Source organism: Macrosteles quadrilineatus, unplaced genomic scaffold (genome assembly GCF_028750875.1).
Source record: "Macrosteles quadrilineatus isolate MER2022 unplaced genomic scaffold, UCM_ALF_1.0 Scaffold_7__1_contigs__length_78375512, whole genome shotgun sequence".
NCBI lineage: Eukaryota > Metazoa > Arthropoda > Insecta > Hemiptera > Cicadellidae > Macrosteles > Macrosteles quadrilineatus.
The window spans coordinates 76,517,419-76,543,506 of NW_026542600.1; the positions used below are offsets into that span (position 1 = coordinate 76,517,419).

A 26,088-nucleotide genomic window follows, 5' to 3' on the forward strand; every position below is an offset into this window, starting at 1 on the left:
AAGAGTGTAAAGTAACAGAGAAAGTTTGTAAAGAGATTTTAAAACTTTGATAAGTTGATGAGATTAACCATTTAATCACAGGCATGTTGGGTATTAAGATATATTGAATATCATTTGTTTATATTGTCGTGATTATATCATTACATTCTGGATTCAACATAATTCAATTTTAATCTTTCATCTAATCAGGGCTAAAATAGCTTGGTCAGATGTGTTGGGAGGGGGGGGGGATGGTGATACTGGGTAGGATGGTTGTTGCTGACAACCCATAAAATAATAAAACACCTAGAGTCCTTTAATTTGAGGATTGCTGACCATGATAACTACATACAAACTATAAAGAAATGTTATTCATTGTTACCCTTGGTTGGAATATATAATTGATAAAATAGAAGAATTACCTCATCCAACACTGTCAGAATCACAATAGTAAATCTAGTCATGTTGATCAAATTATTAAAATTTGATAAAAAGTGATAAAACTGGTTAAAACTATAAAAGCACTGTCTTATCACTGTCACTGACTAAATAAAACTCTAGTGTTTTAAAGAATCTTTTGACATACCACAATATTTTAATACATTGATGATGTGGTTGCATACAATGACCTGACGATGTTCTAAGGAACGAAACTAGCTGCCATAACAGCAACTGTAACTGTGGTTGGAAGGTAATTCTTCTATTTTATCAACTATAAAGAAACCCAGCAGCTTACAGACAGACCCATCATGGAGTACTGAATGATCAACGATCTATTGAGCCTATTTAGATGAAAGAGGACAACGGGTAGTTTGGCAGGTATAAGTCCCTTCCCCCCTATATTTTTCTACACTTTTACAATTATGTTTAACTATATGATTCATTTTATGTGTATATACTTAAATTTTTGTAGTTAGTTTAAAATTTGGGAGTTACCTAAGGTTCAAGACGTAGGAGTCATACTCAGAATTATTTATGCGAAGATATAGTAAGATAGGACGACACGTCGTCGTCTATTTACGCTGCATTTTCCCATAAAACATTGCGAGATACAATCAACATTTAAGAAATGTACTTAATTAACATATCTGTAGGTATAAGACATCGCAGTTGACTTGATTGTTTTCATGTGAAGCTAGTCACATTACATTGTAAGATAAAACTATATTTTACCAATGAAAACAATGGGAAATTAAAAGGTTTACAGTTATCAAGATATCTCAGCAATATGTAGGAGTAAACTTGAACGTTTTAATGAAGTCATGCGATTGACATGTCACGGTATAACGTGTCATTCGAATTGAAAGTTGTAATGGGGAACTTTATTGTCCTAGGACGCTAGGCACGAGCTCAGAATTGCTTGCCGTCTTTCTTCAGGCCATAGACTGTTCCCAAGTCTATGTTTAGGCTGGACCTAGGGGTTGCGGCATTATCACTTAGATGAAATCAATTGGTTATTTGGCGGGAACCCGGAACTTGAGGCACCGTTTCTACGATAAGCTAGTCATGCGACATGTTAAATAACACTATCTTCTCTCAATGAAAACATTTGTGCAATCGAAATTCAAAATGGTTGTACCGTTTCCGAGATATTTGTAGGTCTGAGATGTAGAAGTTGACTTTTCGTTTCTACGATAAGCTATTCATGCGACGTGTTAAATAACGCTATCTTCCCTCAATAAAAACAGTGTTACGATTTAAATTCAAAAGCGTAAAACCCTTTTCAAGTTTTTTGTTGGCGTAAGGTGTAGGAATCAAATCCCACGTGTTATGATACGTTAGTGATGTGACTAGTCAAATAACACTGCTTCCCCTGCCTAAAAAGGGTAGTGATATCTAAATGCAAAAGGGTTGTACCGTTTCCAAGATATCTGTAGGCGTAAGATATCTGTAAGAGTCGATTTAAGTATATTTAATTTACGAGAAGCTGGCCATGAAACCCCTCGCTCCCTTTACCTCCGTTTACCTCCTGCAAACGCTGAAATTAAATTCAAAATTAAAGCACCGTTTTCAAGATATCTTAGGTCTAAAATGAATGAATAGACCTATATGTTCTAACAAAAAGGCAGTGTATGACATGTTGCATTACTAGCTTATCATAGAAACGTAAAGCCCACTTCTACATCTCAGACCTACAAATATCTCGGAAACGGTACATCCATTTTAAATTTCGATTGCACAAATGATTTCATTGAGAGAAGAAAGTGTTATTTGACATTTCGCATGGTTGGCTTATCATAGAAACGTAAAGCCCACTTCTACATCTCAGACCTACAAATATCTCGGAAACGGTACAACCATTTTAAATTTCGATTGCACAAATGTTATCATTAAGGGAAGAAAGTGTTATTTGACACGTCGCATGGTTAGCTTATCATAGAAACGTAAAGTCAACTTTTACATCTCAGACCTACAAATATCTCGGAAACGGTACATCCATTTTAAATTTCGATTGCACAAATGTTTTCATTGAGAGAAGAAAGTGTTATTTGACATGTTGCATTACTAGCTTATCATAGAAACGTAAAGTCAACTTCTACATCTCAGACCTACAAATATCTCGGAAACGGTACAACCATTTTGAATTTCGATTGCACAAATGTTTTCATTGAGAGAAGAAAGTGTTATTTGACATGTTGCATTACTAGCTTATCATAGAAACGTAAAGTCAACTTCTACATCTCAGACCTACAAATATCTCGGAAACGGTACAACCATTTTGAATTTCGATACAAATGTTTTCATTGAGAGAAGAAAGTGTTATTTGACATGTTGCATTACTAGCTTATCATAGAAACGTAAAGTCAACTTCTACATCTCAGACCTACAAATATCTCGGAAACGGTACAACCATTTTGAATTTCGATTGCACAAATGTTTTCATTGAGAGAAGAAAGTGTTATTTGACATGTTGCATTACTAGCTTATCATAGAAACGTAAAGTCAACTTTTACATCTCAGACCTACAAATATCTTGGAAACGGTACAACCATTTTGAATTTCGATTGCACAAATGTTTTCATTGAGAGAAGAAAGTGTTATTTGACATGTCGCATGACTAGCTTATCATAGAAACGTAAAATCAACTTTTACATTCATTAAAACTGTTGAAGACGACTCCTAAAACTTAGACGTAGGCTACAGCTACTGTGTTTTGAAAACGGTACAATTGTTTTTGATTTTGAGTTCTTAGCAGTTCATACAGATCAAGCAATTTTGAAACTGGCCAAACTAGTTCGTGTGAATGTTATCATTTATATGTGTGGACTTAAATATTAGCAAATTAACACTTTGGGAATATTGCATATTATATCGTATACAGATACGATCAGCTGGTTTTATCTACAAATATCTTGAAAACTATGAAATCCTTTTCATAGTTTGCAGGACTTGTTTTTGAGGAGAAAAAGAAAAGGTGGTGTTATTAACACATAGTAGTCTATATATCTTCTCATAATAACGACTCGACTGGTACACCATAGACATCTTGAAAATGGTACAACCCTTTTGAATTTCGATCGCACCACTGTTTTTTGAAGGAAAGACAGTGACATGTCACATGACTGATTATACAGAGAGGTAACCTAAATTTTACACATCTTTTGACCCCTCATATTTTAAATTAATAAAAGCTTTAGCATATGCACCTATTGTTTAAATACATACAGAGAAAACTACTTATAATCACTTAATAATTGTTACATAAATATGTTTATGTATAACGAGGGTATGTTAAGTTGGACTTCTATGAGTCGTCAAAGATATCAATATTTTATTCATCCTGTATACCGTTTTTTTCTAACGGTCTTTATTGGCGCCAGACAGTCGCGCCAGTTTTCGGTGTTTCTTTGCATCTATGTCGCGACAGTCAAGAACTAATCAACGCACAACGCACTCGCAGTGTTTCCATAGCGGGAGAATTCCCGAAAACGGGATACTGTACTTATTCAATGCACAGGATTGATGCCTTATTTTATTTTTATTTTTTTAACGGTTCCACCTTCCACCATTTTAAATTTTCACACGATTTCAAAATCTTGGTTAGTAAAATTATTTTAGCATAGTATATCAAGTGAAACTGTTATTTGATACGTAAACGAAGATCACTTGGAATAAAAAAGAGATAACGATATTCAAACATGATGAAAAGGGATTTTTTGACTCGGCGATCGGGATTTTTTATTTTAGTAGGGTGGAAACACTGCTTGAGTGCTTGAGCTAGGATCTACTGACTACTGTGACTGTGTAGTCGTAGTGTGTGTGTAGTACAGTTGGATAGGAGTGGTGCGCGGGGTAGGTCGGTTGTACTAGACGGCAACGACAGGACTCGTGGTCGCTTTTAAGGTATGTAATTTAATACACTGTAATATTCTTATTGATTTGTGTGATTATAGTACCTAATATACTATCACATGTCTTCATTCACATTTTATGAACCATTATTGCGTCCATAACTAGTTGAAGTATAAAACATAGGTTATTTATAATTATTAGGAATCAGTTGATAAATTAATCACATCTATAAAACAAAGTAGTAAAAGATAAATAGGTGTGTTAAATTGTTAACTGCTCTCCTTTAGTCTAGATTTTCTACATTTTTAAATTGGACTTATTTTTACAATGAACACGTTGTACAGTAACTTTGATTTTGGATACGTAGGCTAGTGCAAACACACTTCTCGTCATACTGTAAAATCTTAAGCTTGTATTGGTGTGTTAATTATGTCTAGTAATGAGGGATGTATGATCTCTTAGTGTATTTAAACGTCAAAAGTTTATTTTTAGTGACTACAATAAATTACAAGACCTATATATTATTTTTGCATGAGTTGTGAATGAGAGGTTCTTGTAACGTTCCTTGACTAATCAGTAGGGCTAGAATATATCTCATTTTGCCAGTTTAATTAGTATATTAGTCGTATTGGCCTAGTGTCTTAAAATTGCACACTGTACAATTTACCTAAAAAGATTGAGACGTATCCATGTGCACATGGAATGAAACAAACACACCAGTTTATTAAACGTTCCAGTTGAAGGTAACAAGTATGTTTTAGTATTAAAAGCAATTAGTTTCATTAAACAAATCATCTCTGTAACAAAGACAAAAGCTTTGGGTAGCGATTGCGTGGTGTTTTATTGGTTCGTTCAATGCGTTGTGAGGTTAGGACGTGTTCAACGTCGCCAGAGCCTGCACACAAGGTAGGAGAGAAGAACACTGACATTGCCAACCCCGAACCCTCTTATCACTGAGTCCACGGGTTTGTTTCTATCAACCTCTGTAGCTCAGCTCTGTCATTTAGTTAGGTTAGATCGTCGTCAAACGTCGAACTCAAACCAACATCGTGTTAGCCGGTGGTCTGTTCCATTGCCCCAACTCGTGAGTATTCCTGTATCTATTTCTAGGTTAATATTCTGGAATGTTACACTTATCTATTCAATAATTCAATAATTACACCTTCCCTTGTAGCTTATCTATAAAATGAGGTTTGTATTTTTAGTGTTGATACAAAATGTGCTTTTTGAGGGCACGTGTGAACTTGGTGTTCAACAATTGACTCTTGTTCAACATAATTGATATCCGAATTAGTACTGATTATATGCTTTTTTACTATCACAATATGACGTATTACGTTAAATAGCTTATCATTATCATACGTGAGAAATTTTGTTTTAGCTAAGCCTAAGTAGAATGTCTTGTGCCTCAAGTTTTATTTCCCAAGGATTTATGTTTTGTCCAGACTTGGACTGGTCAAACTAAGTTTCACATTTTTGCTCACAATACAGTTTCGTGAAACTTTTTTGTCTTTGGTTGAAACTAGGTAAATGCAAACCCTCCTAGGTGGTTAGAGTAGTTTGGTAGGGTTTTCTAGGTTGTAAAACAAGGCTTTCAAGATCTTTCAAGATTAATAGAAAGTTTTTGGATTTTAGATTCCTGATATCAAATTTTTATAAAATCATTAAGGATATCTTTTAGGTACTGTAATCTTTTTTATCTTACCAGGCATACTTCTCTAAACTGTGTTGGATATAATACACTACTTAATAACATTCACTTTGTAGTTTTACTGTGTTGATAGTACTGCCCAAAATAAGAGGATTTATTATCCTATAATAAAGTACCTATGCCTGAAAACCTTATCAATATGACACTAATTTCAAGATGATGACATTAAACAACAGTGTCACTCAATGGTTGTTAATTTACTTCTGACACATTATTTACATTCAAAGAGTAAATTTACTTACAAAAAGAATTTTATTAGAATTATTATTTTAATCTTTTTAAACCATAATTGCCCTGGAATTTCTCATTTCCTTTGATATTTGTTGCTTTTTGCTCTATTTTTTTAAATTCCAAATTGTTGTACTGGATTTAATTTATTCATAATTCGTGTAACTTACAAGAAATGAAAGTTATTCCTACCTGTGAGATGTGTAGCCAATTTATCTTAGTTAATGTTGGTTCGGTAATACGATCTTTCATTTGACCTGTGAGGTCTTTGTCTAAAATTGTAAGTAGTGGTTTATAATTTGCAAAAGTTATGTTGGATTTTCACATTAATGTTTAATATACAAGCTATTTAACTTCATGAGTAACATAGCTTATATCTATTCATTTATTTGCTCAACGGTTACACCAACAAGACATACAACAAGTACATATAATTTCTCCCACTCAAGCAAGACGGATTATAATAATCATAGAGTAATAAGGAGTAGTATTAATTTAATTTAACATATCACATCCTTCACTTACTTTAAGGCCAATGATTCTATACGAGCAAGCTGAAAACCTTACCTAAAATACCTTGTGCTGCGACCAATTATAAGAGAAAAGTCTAGAATATTATGAGTGTTTGGTGTGGTAGCGGGTAGCAGAATTTTACCCCCTTTAATATTAACCCTTCGTCAGTGACACCTCGGAGTTTTCCTCCGTGCGCGTTTGTTTTTATAGAAAAATATTTGTTATCGCAAGCCGGTAACTTAAGTAACAGTACCTTAAGTGCATCTTTCTAGGAACCGATTTGAACATAATTTTGATCTCACACCTCCCGCGCAAAATCCCTATTAATCAGTTGAAACCCGAAGAGTCACGCAGCATGGAGCCCGGCTCTGTGAGTCACCAATGGTGTTGTTGATTTTGTTTGCTATACATTTTTATAAATATTTAAAGTAAGTATTTGAGTTATGTACATGGATTTAGACATTTTTTTAATTATTAGGTAGGTATATGAATAAAAAAACAGGTTTGCCGGAATTGTACCTTCTCGAAGTGTACCCCCCACTGATCGCCGGCATCATTTTGAGGTCACTCCTAGAGAGGTTACAATTCCACCCCATACACTCTTTGATTTTAACAAAATCTAATCTATTTAATGTGGACAAGTGATCAACCCCCCTGTTACCTCTCCATGTTAATTAACCTAACGGGAAGAATGCACGGAACTGCCACTGAGTTGCTGAATTAGCACTTAAAAAAAATGACTTGATGACAAACGCACAGTGCTCAGACAACCACTCTTCTGTGACTACAGATAGTGGCATTGTGTAGGATTTCCAACCAAGCCAACCCCTAATACCCTCAAACGACCTGTCGCTGAATAGTGCTGGAAATAGATCGGTTTTTTGCAGCACTCTGTACATACACTCAGTCCTCGATTTGTAAAAAATTAGGTGCCGGAACTGTAACCTATTTAATTTGATTTAACATATTTATGCCAATATTTTTATCTTTTTGAAAGAGAGGTACCAGAACTCAGTTCCGCGTGTTCCTCCCAAATTGAGCACTCCATATACTACTTAAGTTAAAGGCATTTTTACTGAGAAGAGTAATTTAAATGATTTGCTCAATTTTTAAATCCCTTTATAACTGTGTCAACTTATTTATTTACAGTGCATCAAGGACCAGTCATTTGGAGCCAAGCTCTAGTTTAAATTAATGAAAACTGGCTGGGACCTTGAAAACAAAAGTTCATTTGTCCGAAAATAATCGCTCACTACACAAGGTAAGAGTACAATCAAGTAAATACAATAATTACTCTTAGTAAATTTCAACTTAAATTAACTTCTTAGCTTGGTTCCTCACAAAAATCATATTAGTTTTGTACATTTTTTGGTGTGATTGAATACCAATTTTTTGCAATCCTTGTAGCTTAACAATCAAAGTAATGCTATAAGAAAAATAATTTTTTTTCTACAGTCAACCGATAAAGTGGGCTTCCTTGCACTGATTTATAGTAGGTACAGAAAGACTTACTTTGCCGCACAGTTTTTACTTTGTCACACAGTTTTTACTTTGTTTTACTTTACATGCCAGTATTCCAACCAAAACAGCTTGCTTTTATTATGCACATAAACCTTGTACGCTTGGAAATAGGTTGGCATCACTTAAAGATACCACAACTACGATCATAGCTGTTGCAGTGTTTCCCATTTCGTTCAACTCTTGGACTTAACCTAACCTAAAATGTGTTGTTTAGTGTTTGAAAGACTAATTATTTCTATGCTTTATAATAACTGTAGGAAAAATATAATGTGTAACATGTGTGCAAATTGCCTTTGCTGCACTCGACAAACTTTCCACACTCGCATACGGCTTGTGGGTAAACTTTATCTCGTGTGCAGCAAAGGGCTACTTTGCCCACTAGTTACACAAATAACCATTCTTAGTTGCTATTCTAAAAAAGAACCTTTTTGTTCCTATATAAGATTACAAATAAATAATTGACTATAAGTAAAATTCCTTAAAACATTTTGGTCTTACTACAAACAATTATAATGGAAACTTAACCAACTTTAAAATATTGATTGAACTTCATTCATCCTCGTAACCTCAAATCCAAACACTTTGTCTATAGGTTACAATGTCAGGAAGCACTCAAAATAGGAGTTCTCTGCGTACCGTTGCAAGCAGACAAGTTGTGGTGTCTGTCTCCAGAGGAGCGGGGGCCAGACGTGTCACGCAAGGTCCAGTTCTGCGTCCAGCTCTTCGAATGAACGCTGCTATCAGGCCGCTAACACCTGCGCAGTTTGCCGAGGCGCAGGCGCAAAATCAGCCAAGTGCAGCTGCCAGTGCTGCAAACAGAACTGGGCGCATTGGCCGTCCTAGTCTTAGAGCCACTGTTGGCAGAGTTTTACAGAGAAATTCTGTGGCTACTCGGCTAGCCACCAACGCTGCTAGAGCCCCTGTAGCTCCTGTGCACGGAATTCCTCAACGAGGTATGTTGCAATTTTCAATTTCCTAGTTCATTAGAGGTGGGCGTTATTTAACATACTAGTATGGATAATGCTATTGCTATTACTGAAGCTGCACCTATTTACCATGGTAATAGATTACTGAGAACACAGTATTATTTTTATATCTGTCTAAACTCTTTGAATGAGGAGGGAAATAACGCAGATCTTATTAACAGCGATCATACAAAAAAAAAAAAAAAAAAACCACATTGGGTATTTTGGTTCCAGAATCAACAAGTACGAGGTAGTATCGTTTCACATATTACAGTACTATATCTAAAGCTAAGGAACATTCTTGACTGTTATTGTAAATTACAGTAACAGCATTTCCCATTTATTTGAGTTCAGTGGTAGCTTTTGGTGGCAATTTAAAGCAGTAAACATTTTTGAACGTAAACATTTAACAAGTGGTAAGCCAGAATGGAAATGAGTTTATTTTTATAATGTGCAGCCATTGCAAAATTTTTATCCCCACTACAAAAATCAATAGATTTAAGGAAAGATGAATAGTTGCCTAGTTAAATTGTACAATTTTTAATAATGGAATTATGCAATTTTAAAAGGGTATAAAACTATACCGAGAAGGAAGCATTATTTCTGACAGTTTAGTAAACAACCTGTCCGTCAAGAATCCTGGATGAGTAGGGATGAGCATCGATAGGTCAACCATCAATGTTCAGCATCGATGCGATGGTAACATCGACGTCAACCATCAGTGTATCGATAACATCGTTGCAAAAACTTCTTATGTTTTTTGGGGCTAAAACATCAATGTTTTTTTCAATGTATTTTCAGTTTTTGGTCTGCTTTTCGTTCTCTCCAGTAGGGGACATTGATAACCTACCATCGATGTAAAAAACATCGAACATCTATAGAAAAACATTGATGTTGCGAAAACATCGACTATCAATGCTCATCCCTAAGGTGGAGTTCCTATTTGTTTGACAGGTATAATATGGCTTTGGATTTTTTTTCAAGATTTCTAAATAAGAGTTTTACGAAGAATCTGGTGAACCCTTATACAGCGCAACGCGGCGGTTAAGTAAGGATGGGTTATCATAAATATGTTTGTAGGACTTTCCTAGTTTTGTTATGAATTGAACGATACCAGATGAGTCATACTTTCGCCTGCCAAATCCTCTCCAAGTAGACCAAAATAAGTTCGTTGACCGGAGCGCGCGCATCCCCTGTCACCGCCTGTATCTGAATTCTGGGTCTGTGCCCAGAGTGATTTATTGCTGTGCACTAGGTTAGTTTTGTATCCATAATGAGTGACTTCTTTTAAACGAAATGAAAGTCCTACAAACACATTTATGATAATCCAACTTAACATAGCCGCTGCAGCGCGCTGTATATAAGTGGCCCGGTGGCCTCCGTTTCGACTCAACCCACAAACTCAACATTGCTCCCTTCTGGGAGGCAGAATTTAAAGGCTGCTAATCGTAATCATGTCAAATTTGGACAGTAAGTCAATTAAAGTATGTTCTTTCCAATTATGTAGTTATTTGTGATATCCGGTACAAATCCCATTAAAATAAGCGGCCTCAATCCCGGGATTATAGTGTTTTAATCTGGGAATAAAACAAAACCTAATAGGGTTAATAGGGTTACAAAACCTATTTATTTTTGTGTGAATATGAGGAGTTTGACTTACGGAAAGTAAATAAAAATATGTCTAATAACACTCGAAATATAAATTTACGCTTATAATGTTTACTTACAGGAAATAAATACATAATAATACATTATATTAAATACATATAAAAGATGGTAAGTTGTGATCTATTTTGATTGGATACTTCAATCATCATTAAACTCAATAGGGACGGATGGTGAATGTATGCCTATATTATCAATAATATATACTGTAAATATGAAAGACGGTTGATAAAAGTTCCTTCTAGTGATGGTCAAAACCAGAAATTTCGAATCTCAAAACCAAAACCGAAACTATACAAAATCGAATCCCGAATCTCGAATCTCAAAACCTAAACGCGAAACTTTTTTACTTAGCTGGTTACAAAGGTCAAGGTTACAAAAAAATACACATAATCATAAAATGTTAAGTATGCAATCAAAACTGAAAGAGACTCCTGACCGTGACATATAAATATGTGAATGTGACTGATAATCTTAAAACTAGGGATGGTCAAGTCTCGAAATTTCGGGAAATTTTCAATCTCGTTACACGAGACGAGATTACTTTTTGGCCGAGATTTTTATCGAGACGAGAATAAATAAAAAAAAAAAAAAAAATAATAAAAAAAATTAAAAACGCCTGCAGAAAGTCAATGCAATACAGGAGCGTGTTGTAGTTGCGTTTCCTTTTCGAAGGCGTTCTTATTTAATTAATTCTTTTAATGTAAATATTACTTTAATTCTTTTAATGTAAATATTACTTTCATTATTTTAATAATATTACTTTAGTAACATTTGAGAAGTTTTGTTAAGTGTAAGCAGTGTGAGGAATGTTTTATTACTATAAAAAAGTCAAAACAAGTAACTATTTTATAAAAATTAATATTGCTTTTATTTTATGATTTATTTTATTTTAGGATAAGTTGAACTCTATCCTAACTGATATCACCATGTTTCCTAATCGTAGGCATTTTTAATAAGTTAGGCGTGATTAATAAAAAAATGTTATGCTGATGTTATTTAATGAAAGATTGTAAATATTCTTGCCTATTATCATTATTTTAGTATTTAAACAGTCATCTAACAATGTTACAAAATCAGGTAAAAATTTCGAACGTGCATTTCCCGTTGTGTATGAGAAGAGAAATCTTGTCTCGATCTCGTCTCGAAATTTTATGAGAAATAAAAAATCTCGTCTCGTCTCGTCTCGAACTAAAAATCCAATCTCGTCCATCCCTACTTAAAACCCAATTCAACATAATTATTCATAAACAAAAACAACAACAAAATTAAACTTCTAACACCAACATAAACATGATTATTAGATTAATTAGAACAGTGGTCAATATTTCTTTTTTTTTTTTTTTGTAAATATTGATGTGAAACTGAAACTAAATTGTACCAGTTATAGTATTTAAAATACCTTTTGAAGTTCAGAATAAAATTTACTTGTTTCATTACTGTTAATGGTGATGTTTGCTCTGTTTCTACCAGCTTGTTTGGAAACAGCATTGAAAACAATAACAATAGCACAAAAAAATATCAGCAGTTTAAAAAATAAAACTGCCATCTCGAAACTTGGTGATCGAATCTCGAAACCGAAACTTTTCCTAAGTTTTGATGGTTTTGAGATTTGAGATTCGGTTTTGACACATCACGAGTTCCTTCCGTGTGGTAATATATAATTTTTTTTAATTTAGAAAGATAGCAACATTTTCTAGGTAACATTGGTAAGGTCAGTTTAGATCTTTAGAGGATTCAACTAGGGGACTCCACGTTCATTTAACATGGCTAAAAAATTAAAATAATATAATAGGCTATAAAAATCCTGGGATTGATTCTGAGATATGTTTAGACAAATCCCAAAATCCTGGTATTGAATTCAAGCCCCGGGATTGAGGCCCCTATGTGGTAGCTTTGACTATCAATACACAACTAGACTGTCCATCTCCATGTTAAATTTGTAGCCAGCTTTTCTATCAAGACCGTCGTAGTTGATGTGAGCCACCTACAGATTGTGCTGATCTAAATTACTGAATTCTGCCGAATACACAATCTTTTTAACCAAGTCAAACATAGGGAATGACTTATGATGACTTATAGCAACTCCCATCAACTTGGTCAAAAAAAAAGGTATAAAATAGAATTTTAGACACTAGCGCATTCTGTGACTGGCACACACAACTACATTCTTTTTTAATAAAAAATTGGGTAGGTACAACTGGTCCATATAGATGGAAAGTCTACTTCAGTATCCAATAGTCAATGGTAGCTGGTACTAAAATCTGCTCTGAACCCTTTTGACATTGTTGTCATGGTTTCAGAATCAGTCACAGACTCACAAAAAAAATGGAATTAAATGAATCTTTATAAAAGATTGAATCTTACTAATATGATAAATGTGAAAGTTTGTGTGTTTGTTTGTTTCAAGTTCAATCACGCATTAACTACTAGACGGATTCGGCTGAAATTTAGCATGATGATAGCTCACATTCTAGATTAACATATATTCTTATCTCAAAAATCCTTTCGGGCTCCGCCCCAGTGGCTCTGTAATTCCCCATGTTAACCTTATGAGTATTAATATTTAATGGGAATTAAAGAATTTAGTTAGCTTTTTCAACTAAAAAAGTTGGTTCTATGATATGCAAAAGCATTAAAAGTTATAAAGATTGATCAACAGGGTGCAGCACTATTATTTTTTTATTTATGTAAACAGCTAATTTGAACCAAGCATCAACAAAAAACCGTGATATGCAATGAGAACTGTCAAAGTTGGATTGTTTACACTTATGTTTATGTTTTTAATTTCATGAATAATTTGTGATATTTTGTGAATCTTTAATAATTTATTTTTCTCTAATTGTTTAGCTGAAGTGGTAGAACATTATGGCTATGTTAGATGTGTAATACCATTGACTAATAGTTAAAGGTGATACTATATAATACCGTAAATTTAGAGAAGGAAATTTTATCAAACTGTGTACTCCACCATTGTAAACGCAAACCTTGAGTATAAATGCAATAAGCATTTTATACTTATATGCCAATCCCTTACGAAGGACGAGTACTCTGCTTGTAAAGAATATGTTAAAGTCAACTTAACCCTGTAATATTAATCCATGTCCACTTTAAAAAATCCATGTTAGTAAAGTTTCAATAAATATTTGTTTTCCTGATAATGTTTGTATTTTGTAGTGAGGACTCGCCGGTCTGCTGCTAATGAAATCCCACCAGCCGCAAGTATTCCATTCGTAAACTCTACAAATGTGTCTGAGTCACGAATCTCTCTGTAAGTAATCTTTTCCAATTTTGATGATAGGATAATACAAGGGTTGAGATAGAGATATCTAGTTTTGGCCGATATTGTTTTTAACTGATGGCCTTCAAAATGAGGTGTAACTTGATAGGACTTTGTATTTAAAAACTTAGAGCTGACCCCAAAATACCCTATTTTGGGCTCCTGGGAAAAACTGTCATACCGACCAAATAGAAGTTTTTGTTTTTTTGTTACAGTAAAAGGGGTTACAACCCATGAAAATGTTAATAGGGGATATTGATGTATATTTATACATAGGGTCTCTCAGGATGAATGAAAAAGGATTGAGATAGAAACCTCTAGTTTTCACCGATATTCTTTTAAACTAGTGTGTTATATTTAGTGATGGGTCGGTACCTCACGTCAAATCTCGGTTCTGCCGGTTCTTGGCAAAAGAACTGGAACCGAGAGCCGATGGTGAAATGTCGGTACTGGTACCTTCGGTACCAATAATGCCGAACAGTCACCGATATTGCCGCGATCGCGCAATTCAATTCAAAGATACTTTATTCACAGATATACAAAAGTATACATGAATGGCGTTGTTACGTATTAGTGTATTATTTATCTTAAATTGAATATTAAAAGTGATTGTTCATAGGTAAATTACGAAGGACCACCGCAAATTACATTGCGGAAATAATAAGAAACTTGAAAACATGTACCTTTACAAACTCCAGTGCAGACGTAGGGGGAAGTAGGAAAGATGGCGTATTTGAACTTCAGATACGTGTCGGCGCTGTGACGAACCCTTGGTAGTTGGATGTTGGATGAGACGATTTTCGCTCTTCTTTCTGCTTGAAGGCTTGATGTTCGCACGTAACGCTAAGTCTTTTATTGTTCCACTTTAATTACGCAGAAGTCGCGACACCGCATTGGACACTGATTACTTGATGGTGCATGATTCGTGAGTTAATAAAACGCAAATAAAAATACTACTTGTCACTAAAACAACAAAATAACTTCAGAATAAGAGTGGGCAATATCAATTGCAATTAAAATGACAACTAAAAAACAACTTGATTAAATAATGTTAATGGCAATGAGGTTAAAAGAGGTGGCCAGTACTAGACCATATTCATAGGGCCGTGGACAGAGAGAGAATGACCAGGTTACCTGTCTGAGGCGAACGACAAGCGATAAGGACAATGACATGAATAGAGCGATAAGATTGTTGTCTGAAGATAAAACGGACTTGGGTTCTGTGGCTTTGGCGTTTGGCATTACCATTTGTTTTTAAAATAAAATAAATATTCTTCTTTAGAATTAATATAAAGTTAATAGTTCCTTTTTCCTTCTAAATATTAAACAGGCGTTCAGAACAATACATCATACATTTTATCACCTAATAACTAGATAGAAAAGTGATACACTATACATACTTATAAAATAAATATTTATTTAAATGACCTTAAACAATAAAAAATTCCTCAAAACTGTATAGCGCTTTGGCCGCAAGAAATCTTTTTAATTTCCTTTCAAAGCATTTCAAACTCTTTTAAGATTTTATGATTTCAGGAAGGTAGTTATAGTATTTTATCCCAGAAACAGTTGGATTTTTGTTTGAAATTGCTTTTTTGAAATATTGATTTGAAAATTTTCTGATTTCTTGTATTATATGTGTGAACATTTCGTTGTCTTGGCAAAGTCTCTTAATTATTTTTACATGTAATACTGTTCTATAAATATACCAGACCAAAGACAGTCATAATTTTCGGATTACAAAAATGATCTCTACAATGATCCTCATCAGGAAGCTAAAGCATAGTCCTTATTGCAACTTTTTGAAAATGTAGGATTCTTTGTAGATTAATAATTGATGTTTCACCATAAAGCTCTATACCTTAAAGAATGTGTGAGTGAATTAACGAATAATAAACTGATTTCAATGAGTCCAAATTACAAAAAAGGGCCAGTCTTCTCAATGCAAAATTTCCTGAATTAATTTTAAAACATATTTTCCCAAAATGTGTTATCCAGTTAAGAGTGTGATCTAATTGTAGGCCCAAAAAAGTAGTATTTTCAGAAAGTTTTGCTGCGATCGTGGGAGACGACGATGACGTCTACACGGCTTCAAGAGATGCTTATGATTTTTCCGCGATCGTGGACGAAGACGAAGACGTTTCCGCGACAGCGGGATTTCATGATGTTGTCTACACGGCCACGGGAGATGTTCATGATTTTGCCGCGATCGCGGGAGATGATGATGACGTTTCCCTGACTGCGGGAGTCAATGATCTGTTATTTTTTTGTACAATTAAGTTTTATTTTCTTAATCCCTTAAGTTTTGTACCAACCTATTACTAATACAAAATACTGTAAAATTGAAATACTAAATGATTTTTTTGTTAAAAAAAATTAAGTAGCCTGTCTTAAAAAATTAAAATAAGGTAAAAAAAGGTACCAATGGTACTGGAACCGAGAATTGTAAATCGATTTCGGCTAGGTGCCGGTACTGACTTTCACAAAGTGGTACCGACCCATCACTAGTGATAATGCACTTATTGATTATGGAGACAATTTTAAGAAATTGTAAATTGAAAATGCCCATGATATTCTTATGGAGGATAAGTAAACAGTTTATGTTTGCTTGATTATGAACATATTTGATCAAAATTTAATAATGCATTTATTTCTTTCCATACTATTAACATTTTACACAAAAAACACACTTTTTTACCATTCCTGTTGCAGAAAACCTAAGTACTTGTACTTACACACACACTACAGTAGTCTTCCTCTTATCCGGACTCCTTCTGGATCAAGGATGACAGAATTTCCGGTTGAACCGACGTCCCCAAAAATTCCTTAAAACTGACCGTTTAAATGCATACTGCATACAGTATCTGAGTTAAATTTAGGAGAGCATTGTATTTACAAACGTGATCACTGGTCTCAAATCTTTACCACGAGAACAGTCGTTTTAGTACCGCCCACTACCTGCCGATCTGGTCCAAATAAACCGATGTGCTGAATTGCCCGGTTAAAGAGATGTCATTTTCACCGAGTGTAGTCCGGTTAATCCGATGTCTGGTTAAAAGGGTTGTGATAAGAGGGAGTCTTCTGTAATGCTATTTAAATGCCATATTTTTGAGGATACATTTTAGTGTAAATCCAATCAGGCAAATGTAAATTTACTTAGTCTGCAGGTTTGCTGCGGTGAGGGTATTTATTATCTCAATTGATAATTTTTATTTTTTTTATAAGAGAAGGTTCTTTACTTTATTTGTTGTTACAGCAGGAAAGAATCTGGGCTGTGCTACATTTCCTTCCAGTGTCCTCAATCCTTTTGGGTCCCAGTAAACTCCTCCTTTCATGCAAGAAATGGAGTCGTTTACTTTAGGCAACATACCTACTTGATCCAGCCCCCTGCCTAAGTTGATTCCTGTCTTCTATCTTGTGCGAGACTGATTCTCTAATTCCGTTATTCTTTCTTCCTCATTCCCTTTTATTTTTGGCATCAAAGTCCAGGGGAAATTCTATAGCTCTGTGTCACGCCTCTGTTGGGTTACTATGCGCAGGGTTGCAAAAGCTGAAATGACAAAAATGGTCAGACGGTGGTGCTCTTCTCATATTTTTGGAACCTCTCGTGTGTTTTCGTTTTCAGATCCTCTCTTCAGAATTCTGAAAGAATGAATCTTCTGCAAGATTTGCCAAATGAGCTACAGTCGCTCTGGCGAAGTGGGAGGAAAAGCGAGAGAGTTGCCGAGTCAACCTTCCCTACCCAGACTGGCAAACTGCAGCCTTTTAAACAAGTATATAGTAATTCTATCTACACTGCTTTAGCCTCACAGCTTTCATCACATCTATATTGATATTCATTTATTTCTTCAGCTTTGTTTGTTTGTCATTTTCTTTTCTTAACTGTAGCTTGCTTGATTCATCTTGTTTGTCAAAGAGTCTCTTCTTTCTTCAACCACATCATTTCCAGCAAATTTTTTATTCATTAATTCAATTACTTTAAAATCATCCATGTTCCATAGTTTTCTACTTTTCTTGAATTCTTTACTGTTATTTGATTCAGGCAAATTACTTGTAAAGAAACATATCGATTAATTGTCACCCCACTAAATTTAATCAGTGTCTTACTCCTTGTATTTTTCCAAACAGTCTCTTTTTATTTCTAGTATATACTTTAAGTTTAATTTCCCCCTTCAGCAATCGCTTCATTACAAAACTTTTGGAAGAAGCTATATTCTTCGATCATTTTCACTCTATGTATGGGCACAACTGTTATGAACTCTTCTTTTGCAAGTGGACCGAGATTGTGTCTTCCCAATATTGTTTTCCTATTATACCCCTTTCATCTAGCAGTTAATACTAGACAGTTCATTAAGTACTTGCCCAATGTTAAATTTTGTAAAACCAAATATCTTTTGAGTTTGTAAACATTTTGTTTTCTTTTTCAACATTAAAAATAACTCACAGTAAAATAATTTGTGATCTGAGATTGAGTTCCCTCTGTGACCTAGTATTGTTTGTAGGTATCCAACATTGTTTTTATTGGGTCTAGCTGCCCTCTTCACTCTTGTTAAATGCTCTAAAAAGGTTCAGGCCCGTTTTTGACTATGTCAGCGCCCTAGGCACAACTAATAGTAGTGCCCCTTTGCAATATATATAACAGGGTGAGCACCGACCGGGAATTAAGTTTGCATTTTTTTGAACCGGGAATTATGCGTGAATTTTGTATTTTTACGTGGAATTATCAATTTACCGCGATGGTGCATGTCAACAGTGACGATTCCGTGACCACAGGAGACGATAATATGTCTCCACAAGGCCGCTAGGGATGATCAGAACATGCTGTGATCGCATGAGACGATGATAATGTCCAAACGACCGCGGGATATGATTATGACTTTTACCGCGATCGCGCAATACGATAATGAGATCTACAGAAAAGCGAAGGATGATCAAAATATTGCCACGATCGCATCAGAGGATGATATAGTCCAAACGACCGCGGGATATGATCAGGATTTTACCGTGATCGGGCAATACGATAATGAGATCTACACAGAGCCTTGAAGGATGATCAAAATATGTCCACACAGAGGTGCCCATCCCCCCAAACCCAGAGGCGCAATCCCCCCCCCAAGCCAAAGGAGTAGTCCTCCCCCCCAATTTATGCCGCCGTCTATTTAAACCTACCCTCCCCTCACCAATTTATCTGACAATTTTCTCTTTACCTCATAAAACAAGCATTAAAGTATTTAGTAAACTTGAGGTACGAAAAACAAACTTGCTGATAATCAAAATTAAATGTTTGATATGAAACGTCATTTAACAATACATCAATATAAATCTAACTAATGGACGAATTAGAAGTTTTTCAATTTACAATTCAGAATCTGTATTGTCAACCAATATGTGTGCTCAGTATTGCAATATACAACGTCTTCAAAACGTACAACAATATAGATAGGCCTACTCAGTGAATTACTCTACTCCAACACAGTACTGTAACTGTACAATATATTAGGTGGCGTTAATTTTTACAGGGCTTAAGAATTCAAACAGCTTTAAGTGCATTAATAATACTTTGGCAAAAAGTATATTGTTTCACAATTATAGGCAGAGTCACGAAATAAGACAGACTTGTTGCTCGCCACTCCCAGGCTGCCTTCTACAAAAACTGCCGGGCAAAATACCCACAATATCTCTTAATTGCCACCAGTACAAAAGGTTTTTGTGACGAAGTAATCATATAATTCATTTTGCTAGCCCCAGGATTGCCTTTTATGACTAATAATGGTAGAAACGCATCTTGTCAGACAATCCGTTTGTACACAAAACACGAAACGATAACAGATAGGCCTATAAATTCACGCGTGTATATTGCCGCGGGCAGGACTGGAAGTAAACTGAATCAGGTAATGACGGAAAGACGTGGTCTCTGGATTGTCGTTTGTGTTATCAAAAGCTGATATTGGACTAATTCTAGTTACGGAGGAGAGTGTTGAAAATATAATGGGATTCGTAATAGATTTTTCCATTAAAAATTATTGACAATAATAACCAATTTATATGCTGGATATAAATGATGGTCTCGACATTCTACCATTTAAGGTAATTTATTAAATACTTTGAGGAGTTTGAAATATACATAAAACTATTGACAGCACAACATTTTTTAGTGAAAACACTCAATTAATTATGAATCCCATTATATTTTCAATACTCTTCTCAGTCACTACAATAGTCCAATATCAGCTGTTGAAAACGCAGACGACAATCCAGAGACCACGTCGGTCTGTCATAACCCACAATTACTAGAAAAATACCGGTATGGATCATAAACATAAACAAATGACGTTTTTGGCCCGAAAATAAACATTAATTAACATTGTTTAAATGAAACTGCCAAAACATATGTTTAATGCTATTAGTATAGGATTTGTGCCAACAACATCATTTGTTTATGTTTATGATCCATACCGGTATTTTTCTAGTAATCGTGGTCATAACCTGAACCTGATTCACTTTACTTTACCTACCTCCAGTCCTGCCGACGGCAATGTACGAATTGACAGGCCTATCTGTAATCGTTTCGTGTTTTGTATTAAATGTTTGTCGTATTCTGACGACACCTCTAGAAGTGAATCTTTTTTTAAATCCTGACGATGGTGGAGTTAAAGAACCACCAAAACATATGTAGCAAGTAATATTCGACACTGGTATATTAAGGATTGTCTGGCAAGGTCCGTTTTTACCATTCTTAGAAGCTATCTTAATTATGAACGGCAAAATGTTGTTGGTGGTGATAGTGACCTACTTAGAAACACTTTTTCGGGCTGCTTATACAAAATTATACATTCATCATGACAGCTAGCAAAAAAATATCCCCCCCAAAAATCTCAAAATAAGTGCCCCCCAAAAATTTCCCCCCCCCCTCTGGGCACCCCTGTGTCCACACAATCGCAGGAATTTTGCCGCGATCTCGGAAGACAATAATGATTTCCACATGACTGCCGGATATTAACATTTTGCTGTAATTGTGGGAGACAATTACGGTGTCTTCACGACAGTGGGAGACAATTACGGTGTCTCCCGACAGCAGGACCCCCCCCCCCTGAATGTCCCAAATGTCTTCACGACCGAGGAAGAAGATTATGATGTCTACACGACAGCGGGAGACGATTACGATGTGTTCACGACCTCGGGAGATAATTACGATGTCTTCATGACCATGGGAGACAATTAAGATGTCTACATGATCGCGGGAGTTACAATAATGATGTCTACACGGCTGCGAGGGATTATCAGAATTTTACCATGATCACGCAAGACGATGATAATGTCCACATAGCCCCGGGAAAAGATTATAATTTTGCCTCATTCACGGTAGATGGTGATAATCTCCTCACAACTGCGGGATGTTTTCATATATTGCCACGATCAAGGAAGGTAATAATTAAGTTCACACGTCCGCTGGAAATATTCAGCATTTTGCCGCGATCGGGGGAGACGGACGATGATGATGTATACACAACCGCAGGAAATAATTAACATCTTGCCGCAATTGCAGGAGATGGTTACGATGTCTACACGGCCGTGAGGGATACACAATTGAGCATTTACAGCCGTGAGGGTTTACAGCAATTGCATGCAAATACAGCCAACATTTATTTTTAATTTTACAATTTTTTAATTGAAATTTTTGCAAAAATTGTTTTATTTTAAGAGATTTATTTTAAAGAATTATTTTAAGTTTTAAAATAATAACCATGTTTGTAAACTTAATACAGCGATTAAGGAATCACTTGGGAATCACTCAAAAACTAACTCAAATATTTCATCATAGGAAGTAAGGCTTCCACGGTCACAATTACTAACACAAAGTCCTTGGTCTTCTGGGTACGACCGCGTCGGAAAACTAGGAGAAACACTAGTTGCTGACGTTTCGGCTTCGTTGCAGATAGCCATCTTCAGAGCTGGTGACAGGCACTAACTTGTGCAAGCTTGCGAAGACGAAGGTTATAGGCGAGACGACTGTGTAGCATTCCTTAGGAGGGGTGGAAGGGTTGATAACGTCACGCTGGGCGTAGAGGCAAGCGTTTCCTGTGTTCTAGAATGTACTAGATGTTGGTGTCCTGATTCCTTAGCGTGTGTAGGATTCCTTTCAGTACAACGGCATTTCAAATCTCTTAGGACTAGTATCCAAGTGTTGCTAATTTTGAAGCCAGAGTCTTTATTAAAATTGTCTACATGTTTCCTAATTTCTAGAGCTTCCAGAAGTTTCCTTTCGTAGTAGTTTGTAGATTGAGCCAAAACTTTGACTTTATCAAATTGAATCATGTGGCGTTCTTTGTTAGAGTGAGCTGCTATGGCGGATATGTCGTTATCTTGATTTTTTGTTGATCTTATATGCTCCTTGATACGTGTGCATATCTTACGTCCCGTTTCTCCTACAATATGGCCGCATGGACCAGATTCATTAGACACCTTCGTACAGCACCTCAATTCTATCAACCCCAAAATACAATTCACTATGGAAACTGAAGAAAATGGATGTCTACCCTTCTTGGATGTACTGGTTATTAAGAAAGCTGATGGAAGCTTAGGCCATACGGTGTACAGGAAAAAGACTCACACAGACCGCTACCTACACTCAGAATCCCATCACCATCCTATGCAGAAATCAGCAGTTCTGAACACCTTAGCTAACCTCTGAAGATATGTGATAGTGACAACATTGAAGACGAGAAACTTCATTTGATTAAAACCCTGCAACAGAATGGCTACAAAAAATCAGCCATACTTAAAGCTATAGAGCATCAATCCCGACCGAGGGCAACAAAAACTCCTTCTACTGAAAAAGTTAGGTACGCAGTATTGCCGTATGCCAAAGGAACAACGGAAAAGATACAGTTTTCAAACCACCAGCCAAAATTCGACAACTCATCCGTCCAGTGAAGGATCGCCTACCATTGCACGTTTCAGGAGTGTATCACGTAGTATGCAGTTGCGGTAAATGCTATGTAGGAGAAACGGGACGTAAGATATGCACACGTATCAAGGAGCATATAAGATCAACAAAAAATCAAGATAGCGACATATCCGCCATAGCAGCTCACTCTAACAAAGAACGCCACATGATTCAATTTGATAAAGTCAAAGTTTTGGCTCAATCTACAAACTACTACGAAAGGAAACTTCTGGAAGCTCTAGAAATTAGGAAACATGTAGACAATTGTAATAAAGACTCTGGCTTCGAAATTAGCAACACTTGGATACCAGTCCTAAGAGATTTGAAATGCCGTTGTACTGAAAGGAATCCTACACACGCTAAGGAATCAGGACACCAACATCTAGTACATTCTAGAACACAGGAAACGCTTGCCTCTACGCCCAGCGTGACGTTATCAACCCTTCCACCCCTCCTAAGGAATGCAACACAGTCGTCTCGCCTATAACCTTCGTCCTTGCAAGCTTGCACCAGTTAGTGCCTGTCACCAGCTCTGAAGATGGCTATCTGCAACGAAGCCGAAACGTCAGCAACTAGTGTTTCTCCTAGTTTTCCGACGCGGTCGTACTCAAATATTTTACTTAAATTTTGGAGAGCATTGTATGTATAGATATTATCACTGGTCTCAAGTCTTTCCCATTAGAAATATTATATCAGTACCTCCCACTTCCTCTCGATCCAGTCACGTTATACCTGATGTACTGATAGAAATTGTCCGTTTAAAGAGATGTCACTTCTGCCAGTGGCAGCTCTAGGACCTTGTCAAGGGGGGGGGTCTGAAAATTTTACAATTTTAAAGCCGTTTGGTGACTTTCTAAAGCAATTTTACAACCCACAGCAAATTTATCTGTAATATTAAGACTATAAGAATAAGTACTTATAACTAAAATTGTCCGAGTCACTTTACCTATGGTGAGTTTACTTAGTTTTCGGGTTAATTAGGTTAGCCTATACTAAAACTACAGACATAACTTATTGACTCAAAAATGCCAACTAACTAACTCAATCAATTAAGTATAACTATTAATAATTTCTACTTAGCTCTTTCAATCTTCAACAAACTACCGCTGCCTTCCTTAGGCCTCCATCACTATCACTATCACAAAACAACAGGTCGTTTGGTACTAAACTATAACTGAACTGTGGTCATGGACATGGAAAGAAGTGAGGTTAGTTTTTGTTTATGGTAGTGACAGTGTGGATGAAGGCTCCAGCGCTGCCAACATGGTTCTTCCTATCATAATCGTGTGTGATGCAGAATTAACCAGTTTAGGGTGGCTGCCCTGATTTATGAATGCGCGCGCAGCTTTGGACTCTGCCCCAGAGTCCCTATTGTAAAGCATTGGAATGACATCATGGCACCCTCAGCGCTGTTAGGTGTTTCTACCATAAGACTACATGCATTGAGTTTGGGACGGAGGTGGCCGCCGTCCGCAATGCACATTATGAAAGCGACTATCGCAAAACAGCCATTACTGGATTCAAAATTTAAAACTATTTCATTTCATATTATTATCATATTGATTAAGTACTCGTAAGTAATTGTAATTTAATTTAACTTACGATAGATTATTTTTTATTACATAAATACAAAAGAGATTGATTTCTGTATTGTTGGGAGGGCGGCATCCGAGAGTCCTTATGGGCTAGCCGCTACTGACTTCTGCCAAGTGTAGCCTGGTTTAAACCGATGCCCGAATAGGAAGGAGTCTTCTATATTGGAGTTCAAAATCACCTTCAACTATGCAGGAGTAACAAAAATGAATACTGATTTGTTTTTTCAATTAAAATGTTTATGGTGTTTCAGATCTCAGCAAAACTATCAATGCCCGATCTGTCTGTTGGACACTAAGAATGAAAATCTGCGAATCCTCGCCACTCTGTGTGGTCATGTCTTCTGCAAAGAGTGTATCTTTGAGGCTTACAAAAAGAAAAATAATTGCCCCATGTGCCAGAAGCCACTGGACCCAAGTCTCTTCCGTGAAATTTTCATCTAAAGACTTTAAACACTACAACAATTAACGTCCTATCTTACCATCGATTGTTATTAATTTACATATAACCTAAACAGTGTTACTATATAGATACGATTATACTGTTTTTTGTTGTTCTTGATCATATTGTGTAATTATCATATTGCGATATTAGTAAAGACTATATTGAGGTCTTTTGGCTGTTGAAAATGTGCCACGTTAAACTGTATAGTACAATATTTTGTGCAGTCAAATTCTAGATTAAGATTTACTGTTGATTATTATTTAGGTTAATATACTCCACAACATGGCTCAAGTTAAAACTGTGTTCTGTGGATATTTATTATATGATTGAAACAAAAAAACCGAAAAGCCAAACAGCTAGAGTAATATTACCAAAGTTTAATGGTTTTTTACTACTGGTAGTTATTTTGAATAAAAAAACTAAAAGGAAAAGCTATACAGCTAGAATAATATAACCAAAGCATAATAGTTTTTTTACTAGACTTAATTATTTTGAGAAAAAATAATGAAAATCCAAACAGCTAAAATAATAATACCAAAGTTTAATGGTTTTTTACTATTTGTAATTACTTTTCATCTATTTTTATATTATTTTAGTTCAAATTGAAACTGTGTTTCGTGAATATTATAATATGATTGAAAGAAATAAAAAGCTATAAGAGCTAGAATAATAACCAAGGTTTAATGTTTTTTTTTACTATTGGTAATTTATTTTCATATACCCTACTATTATACTGAGTTGGTTCGAATTGAAACTGTGTTTCATGAATATTATATTATATGATAAAAAAATGAAAAGCTATAACAGCTAAAATAATTACAAAAGTTTAATGGATTTGTCTACCAGTAAGTTAATCATATACTTATTTATCAAGCTTTATCGGTTATCTATTTTTAGTATTAAGCTTTATTTAGTACTCAGCTTTATCGGCCATTGCAAATGGCAAATT

The 26,088-nt window shown here is 35.5% G+C and overlaps 1 protein-coding gene across 2 annotated transcripts; it reads left to right on the forward strand.

The window, feature by feature from the left end:
- The first annotated feature begins 4,239 nt into the window (after positions 1–4,239).
- Positions 4,240–25,788, forward strand: LOC128997877 (E3 ubiquitin-protein ligase RNF126-like). 2 transcript variants are annotated; one of them, XM_054423654.1, is made up of 5 exons: positions 4,240–4,323; positions 7,874–7,985; positions 8,838–9,198; positions 14,053–14,146; positions 24,949–25,788. In XM_054423654.1, exons 3-5 carry the CDS (start codon positions 8,844–8,846, stop codon positions 25,136–25,138), a joined length of 639 nt encoding a protein of 212 aa, XP_054279629.1. In that variant the 5' UTR covers positions 4,240–4,323; positions 7,874–7,985; positions 8,838–8,843; the 3' UTR covers positions 25,139–25,788. The 2 variants fall into 2 exon arrangements, with proteins under 2 accessions (XP_054279629.1, XP_054279630.1); XM_054423655.1 differs by lacking the exon at positions 4,240–4,323 and adding an exon at positions 5,248–5,356.
- The last annotated feature ends 300 nt before the right edge of the window (positions 25,789–26,088 follow it).

Coding starts and splice junctions, on each gene's coding strand:
- LOC128997877 (XM_054423654.1), top strand. CDS start 8,844: ATGTCAGGAAGCACTCAAAATAGGAGTTCTCTGCGTACCGTTGCAAGC. Junction 9,199..14,052: donor GCACGGAATTCCTCAACGAG/GTATGTTGCAAT, acceptor TGTATTTTGTAG/TGAGGACTCGCCGGTCTGCT. Junction 14,147..24,948: donor TCTGAGTCACGAATCTCTCT/GTAAGTAATCTT, acceptor ATGGTGTTTCAG/ATCTCAGCAAAACTATCAAT.